Genomic DNA, 7,462 nt, shown 5'->3' with positions numbered 1-7,462 from the left:
TCTCGCTTCAATTCGTATATCCGAGGAATGTTTCCTTGTGAAAAATGATCCTGGAGTTCTTTTCAAATTTCTACTACTGTGTCGACGAATGCTACACTGTTGTAGACTTCCTTTGCTAAGGAGTTGAAGATCCACGCAATGACCATTGCATTACATTTGGTCCAAGCACTGAATTCTGCAGCACCAGCTGCTGGTTTTGGCAGAGATCCATCAACAAAGACTAATTTGTTCTTTACTTTCAAGGCATTGATCATTACTCTTTGCCACATGGGATAACTGTCGCCAGTGAGAGGAAAGGACACAAGCATCATTCCTAGACTGTCCGAAGAAGAAAGAGAATAAGGAGAGTTATGTTCAATCTCCATGTAAATAGCAAGAACAGTTGCAAAGAAAGAGCTCAATCAAGAAAGCGCCGATTGCAGTTGAGTCAAGAGTTGTAGGGAGATGACCAGATCAAGAATCGTTGAACCGAGCAAGCACGACTGGATCAAGAATCACTGAGTAGAGGAAGCACAGCTTGATCAAGATCCACCGAACTCGAACCAAATCAAGATTTGCATAAAAGAAACGAGGAATGCAGAGGAAGCAAGGAGATGCGGATTGCCGCTCTGATACCATGTAAGAATGGTATCGAGATAGAAAAACAAAGCAAGAATTTCTCATTCTTGTGTATAGTTTACATGTACAAAGATATATATAGAGAGAGGTGATGAGTCACCTCCATTTGTCTTTGCTCAGAGAAATTTTCATAGAGGAAGAGCCTAATGGGAGAATAATTTTTACCATCTTTTCTTGTAAGATACAACCACTATAATCTCTAAAATAAAACTCTCCTTTGAATACACTCTCAGTAACTGTAGTTTTCTTTCTTCAATGTATAACTTTTACAATAGGTTTCAGAAGGGACCGAGAAAAACCCACTCAAGAAACCACTTCCACATTACAAAGAACCCATAATTCTTAGAAACTCAAACATCCACAGAACCATAACCCAAGCTGCAAACCAACCACCACATGGTCCACTGGAAGAACTAGTGTCACTAATTCCAACCAGAAACCTGCAGTCACCAATTGAAGGGTCAAGGAAAGTAACCAGTCCAAGCCCATCAAAATCACAGCTCTGTGAATCCTGTTTTTGCAGCTGATAATAACTGTTAAATGCGTAAGAAATATTTCCCTTGGCCCCAATTCCATTGCATGAACCCCCATAGACGAGTGTTGTGCAATCTGCAACACTGCAAGCAAGTTTAATGTGACTTACCACACCTGAAAGATCCCTGGTTGGGTCTGCAATGCACCATCTTGATGGAAGATATTGGACGTTTTTTGCATTCTTTAATACCCCATTGCCCATGTTCAGAGAGTACTTCGCCTGGCCATCAAAAGAGAAAATCCCCCAGTGCCTCTCGAAGTTCCCAGGAAGTGTGCTCTTAGCACCTTCATCAAGTAGACTGAAAAGATAAATATCCATGGGCGGGACTCCTGGTCTCAGAGGGGTTCCCTTGTTGCTCAGGATGTGATTTATGAGGCCCTGATTGAAGGCCCTTGCAGCAGTGAGATTTGCACTCAGGGCTCCATCTGTGGGCCAGCCTACCTCACCAATTACTATTGGCATCTGACCATATCCAATTCTGTTGAGAGCTGCAACTAAAGTATCAAAATTTCCATCAAATGCATTGTAATAAACATTTTGCCCATCTGCAACCGGGTGAGTTGTTCCCTCAAAGAATGCATAGTCCTGTGGGAAATCTGAGTTTCCATAAAGACTTAGAAAGGGATAGATATTGACTACAAACGGGGAGCCATTTGCACTGAGGAAGGAAACTAATTGAGTCATGATTTGTGTTAGTTCCGGCCGGAAGGCTCCCTGAGAAGGGAGGGTAGACTCATAAGCATCAGCATTGCAAGGAACTACTAGCTTCACAAATCCTGCCAGATTTGCTTTTGCCAAGGACTGCTGTAGGTTGAGCAAAGCAGGCATGACATAAGGTTGGAATTGTCCTGAGTAGCTCGTTAAAAAGGGCTCATTCCCAACAGCAATGTACCTGTAATCAAATTGTGGACATTAAGAGCAAGTAGAAAATGCACTCATGAAACTCTTCAAACTAGCATACAAAGATAAATGTGGAAAACGCAAAGATTTTTCAAACTAGTATGCAATATACACTTTTTTTTCAGAATAAATAACTGATTATATTAAGAAATCAAAGTGGGTACATGAGATGATGTACAAAGTAAACAAGTCAAAAAAATAGAAGTTACATAAGCAAGTTCTATCATTAAACAGAGCTTCCTTGTGGACACCAGACCTGGCCAAGACATCTGCTAAAGAGTTTAATTCCCTAGGAAGCCAGTTAAGTATTACAGTCAAGGAATCTATAATATCTCTTGCCTCAGCCAGCTAGTGAGCTATCCTCCAAGGGATGTCATCCTTCTCTTTGAGCCACTTTATAGTATTAACAGAATCACCTTCAATGGCTAGGAAAGACAGTCCCAACTCTTTCGCAGTTAGGAGCCCTTTAAGTGCAGACAGAATGTCATCCTTTGTAGAATCAGCATTTCCAATCAGTCCACTGAAATCCACCATAAACTTCCAGCCCTCCTGAATACACCATCAATCCCCACTGCTCCAGATTACCCAGGGCACTTCCATCAAAATTTGACATCACCTCCTCTTCCCAAGTAGGAAAGATTCTGGGACTGCTTAGAATTCTGGGGGAGTTGAGGATCTCCACCACATTACTTTGAAAGTCATTCAATGAGACTCCTTTGAACTCCAAAAAATTAACCACCCACATATTACACAAGTAGGTTATATGAGAGATCAAATCTATAAAGGATTTAACTTTGTTTTCAAAGATACGATTGTTTCTTTCGTCCCACACATAGACTGTAAACAATGGAGTCATTACCATTTACCAGAATTTAAATGGGGAAGAGGGTCCAAATTTCATCAAGCCATACAGCTAAGTTTGTCATTTATTGTATATATTTGACTTTTTTACATCAAATCATACAACTATTGCTTTTTATTATTTTTAAATATAAGTAAAAAATTGGTTGGTTCCTATATGATTTGGTGTAGTCAATTACCTATACCCTATGATGCACCCCCTCTCTCTTAGAAAACCTCTCCTTTAATCTCAATTTTCTACCCCTGTCCTCTATCCCCACATCACATCCCTCCTACAAGCTTTCCTTTTCTATCTCATCTTCCTAATACTAATTAGGAATATTATACCTCCCTCCCTTGTCTTTTCTTCTTCAGTCCTCACCCTTCAATCATCCTCCCTCTTTCTATTTAAGAGTTGAAACAAACCAGCCTTGGGTTTTTCACATCATCTATTTCAAGAAAAATACAAATAAATAAAATAATTTAACTTTTATGTAATTGGATTCAGTGCTTGCAGTTATTCAGTTCAGTGTTTACAAATAATGGCAAAGGTGGCTGTATTGCAATTGTACCACACATAATGTGGACTGATCTGTACTCCAACAACAAATGTGACAACTGACAAATTGATTGAAAGAAGAACTACGATTCTTCAAGTTTTTATTTCACATATGGATGTTGAGTATGGTAGATTCACAAAATGCTTGTGAGTTCATCTTAGGCTATTGAGTTCTAGAGCCACTATAAGATCCATAAATGTAGTTTTTTGGATCGTTTTGACCACTTTGTTATTACTGATGCATGGAAGAAAACTCACCTGTGAATTTTTCACTTCATTAAGAAAAATTAAAATTACAAGAAAATACAAATATATTAAATAATTAATTTTTATATAAATTTTCTGCTATTGCAATTATAAATAGTGATTGTATACATGCATAATAGCTTTGTTTAATCATTTAAGAATTAATATATTAAAAATTCATATTTTATTACTAGTAACTAGTGTAATTGAAAACTTCATTTTTGAACAAATGCCCTTGCAGCATTAATCTGTGCATCACATGGGTAACTTCTAGTGTGAAAACTTTCAGCCATTGTGGTCCATTAATTGTTCTTCTATCGTAAAACTTAATGCCTACAATATATGCATGTATTGTGTATAAGTTAGGTGACAAACACACAATTGCACCAAGAACTATCTTAACACCTAGCCTATGCACAATACATGGAGTAACAAATAAAAAAAAATAAACTTCTAGTATTCATATATGAAAATTTTAAGAACTGATGGTAGGAAGTATCGTACTCAAAAGAGATGAGGAGCAAGGTGCCAAGGAGTGGAGTGTGATAAAAAAAATCATTTTCTAACTTGGAAGTTGTACCCAAGATAGGGAATTGTGAAAGAAGCAAAAAAAATCACAAAGTTAACAACAGTATTGTCTTAGAAATCAAGTAAATATAGCTCACTTGGAAAAAAAATCGTTCGTGACAATGCTAAGGATGAATAGTATGTTAACATTGAGAGAACATGCTAGTCCTTGACATGTCAATGGTGCCTGATTCTATTTCTTCAGGACATGGTGCTATATTTGTTGAACGTGGGTTCTGCTCCACCAAGACACTTAAGGGGGTAACAATGAAACACTTCAGGCCAAGATGGCATCTACAGTCTTGTAATACAAGAGTGAATGGAGAAGACACTGAATTCATTCAAGGGGCACCTCTAAATAACCTTGTGCAGGATGGGAAGCAGCCATTTCAATGAAAAAAAAAAAAAAAAAAAACAGTTAGCCTCACATACTAGAGTCACAATGAATCACGCCCTACCAACTTTAACAGAACGAGTGATTAGTCCCCACCCAAAGAAAAAAAAAAAAAGAAAAAATAAATTAACGGATATACATAATAGCAAATAAGAGATACTACTAAGTATGTATATATGAAACAACCAAAGAGAAAATATTGATAGAAACAATAGATATAAAGGAAACCGATAAAAAAATAGATAAAGACGTCAGTTCAGAGATCGTAAGACCAATGCTTGAAAAGATAGAATATCTCAACCAGGCAATAAGCAGAACAAAAGCATATCGAGAGAGAAGATTTACATCAATCTAAATCCAGAATATTTAAGCAACAAAATATGAAGACCGAGCAAGCAGGAGAGGAATAAAATAAAAAACGGACAGAATACATGCATATATACCTGATATCAACGCCACCTTTAACCATATATCTGGACACATTCTGGCGAACCCACAAATCTGCAGCTACAGGAGATGAACTAAATACGGCCAACATCTCATTTGGAATCCCTACCATAACCTCAATCCCGCTCCCCATTAGAGATAAAAGAACATCTGGCTCTGCATCAAAGATCTTGACTTTGTGTATCTTATTTTCCTTGATGAGATCGACCACAATGGAGGGTGAGAGCCTGTGAGAAGATATTGTCCCCCAGTTTACGCCGATGGCAGATTCCACCATTGGAGCCGAGCTTAAAATGAGTAGAATAGAAAGAAATGTTGCAAGAATGTGGATTTCTGCCATTTCAAAAAATAACTGTCGATATCAGAGGATTTCAGGTGGTCTCGAGGGATCATATAGACATGGAATGGGGTTTCAAGTTTTCAATGTGCATAAGCATAACAGAGGGAGGAGATGCGGGAAGGGAGAGGACGGAGGACTGGAGGAGTAAGTTCAGCCTTGATGGGGGTATGAGACTATGAGTGTGAGCGAGCAGTGTAACTTCCTAAAAAGGTAAAGCGAAAGTACTACACAGTGTCTACAGGTGAAAATAAGTAATAACAAAAAAATATATATTACTTATATTTTGAAATTTGAAAAGTTAAAAGCTGTTGTAGTTGACTAAAATAACCCTTGATTATCATCACTAATATAACGATTAAGCAATTAATTTTGTTAAACTTTAATTATTTAATTAATGAATAAGGGCTTAAAAGGGCATATTATGCAAATGCTCATCGTTCAAGGAATTTATTAGGAGAATAATATGTTTTGTTGTACAGTTGCTAATTACTACAAGCCAAAATAATACATTAATCAAATAATCAGTCGTGTATTAACTTAAACAATTGTTATTGGCAGGATATTTGCATTGTAAATTGTGGGCTTCGTAGTTCGTAGCAGTGGTCCGGACTCCGGACTCCCGGGTCGGAGGTTATCAGTTATCACCCCGAGGCCGAGACTCTCCACAATGCAAGTTATTAATGTAATTCGCTTTGGCCTCCATCCTTATTCAATTTATCATATACGTCGAGTCCCTGAAATATTTTTTACTTGTTTATCCAAAAAATAATATTTTTCTACTTGCAATAAATGGTGGCCTGGCCACGGACCAACATAGAATGCATGTCGTTGTCACAGGTTTGTCCGTTGGGACTGCGTGGATGTCGATCAATTTTACTAGTTCTGTATAAGGTTGCGTTGGGACTGCGTGGATGTCACAGATTAGTTTTTATATCAATAATCAATGTAAAATTTTATAAAACTCCACTCTATTGAAATGTCAATAAGATCAAATCAGAGATCTAACGTTTTACATTGTAAACTAACATCGACAAAATCAAACTGACAATGACGTTTTACACCACAAAACAAATGCAGCCTAAGCTAATATTTATAGAGGTTGACCCTCCAAATTTAAAAAGTTAACTTGATTAGTTAGGAATACAAACGGATTGGATTATATTCAAATTCGATCTAAAGATTTGATTGGATCTCACCATAAATATTTATTTAAATTCAATCAGGATGTGGATATTTGAATCTGATCCAATCTGATATTATTTTTAAAAATTAATAAATTATTAAAAGGAAAAGAAAATGTAACAGTTTAAATAAAGAAAAACAAAAAATATAAGTATTTTTTCAACTATTTTTTTTATTAAAAAGTAAATAATATACAAAAATTTACAAAATACAATATAAATAAAATATATATATGACCTGAATTTAGATCTGATTATCCAATCCGATCCAAAGATCCAAAATAAGGATATCAGAAATAAGGATATCGGCCTTTGAGACAGTTCTGAATCTCCTTCGATGAAAATGCTAAACTTCCCAAATGATTTGGCAATGATGTGTGCTTCCAAGGCAGCCCAAGCCTCCATAGTGTTTGATGGAGCAATGACCCACCAACTTACTTTTATAGATCAACACTTCTCCTTTGTCATTTCTCACAATACAACCAATCGCGGTCGATCCATCACTCTTACTTGACGCATCAGAATTTATCTTGATCACAGCTTCATTTGGAATGGACCATGGTTTTTAAAATCGAACCGATTAGGGGTCTGATTATCGGGTCAAATGTTCGAATTGAATACTCGGCCCGTTCTAACAAGAAAATAAAAGAATTTCAAAAAAATAAAAAACAGTCAAAACTGCTCAAACAATTAACCGCCCAGTTCAATGGTTCGCTGATCAAAATCAACGGTTTTAGAGGGAAATCCGATTTTTAGGGAAAACGGAACTGGTCACCTGACAGGTTCCCGGTTTTTCCGATCCAACTGTCCAGTCTGGTCTGATTTTGAAAACCAT

The 7,462-nt window shown here is 36.9% G+C and overlaps 1 protein-coding gene across 1 annotated transcript; it reads right to left on the bottom strand.

Moving 5' to 3' along the window:
• Window positions 1-743: 743 nt before the first annotated feature.
• On the bottom strand, window positions 744-5,685 carry LOC104594320 (glucan endo-1,3-beta-glucosidase 6-like). Its single transcript, XM_010254564.3, has 2 exons — window positions 5,103-5,685; window positions 744-2,045 (listed from the first exon to the last, which is right to left on the bottom strand). Exons 1-2 carry the CDS (start codon window positions 5,444-5,446, stop codon window positions 941-943), a joined length of 1,449 nt encoding a protein of 482 aa, XP_010252866.1. The 5' UTR covers window positions 5,447-5,685; the 3' UTR covers window positions 744-940.
• Between the last annotated feature and the right edge of the window lie 1,777 nt (window positions 5,686-7,462).

The sequence above is a fragment of the Nelumbo nucifera genome, chromosome 1 (genome assembly GCF_055504915.1).
Source record: "Nelumbo nucifera cultivar China Antique chromosome 1, China Antique-T2T, whole genome shotgun sequence".
NCBI classification, from domain to species: Eukaryota; Viridiplantae; Streptophyta; class Magnoliopsida; order Proteales; family Nelumbonaceae; genus Nelumbo; species Nelumbo nucifera.
Note: the sequence above shows the minus strand (reverse complement) of the source record. Positions and strands in the feature narration are given on the sequence as shown.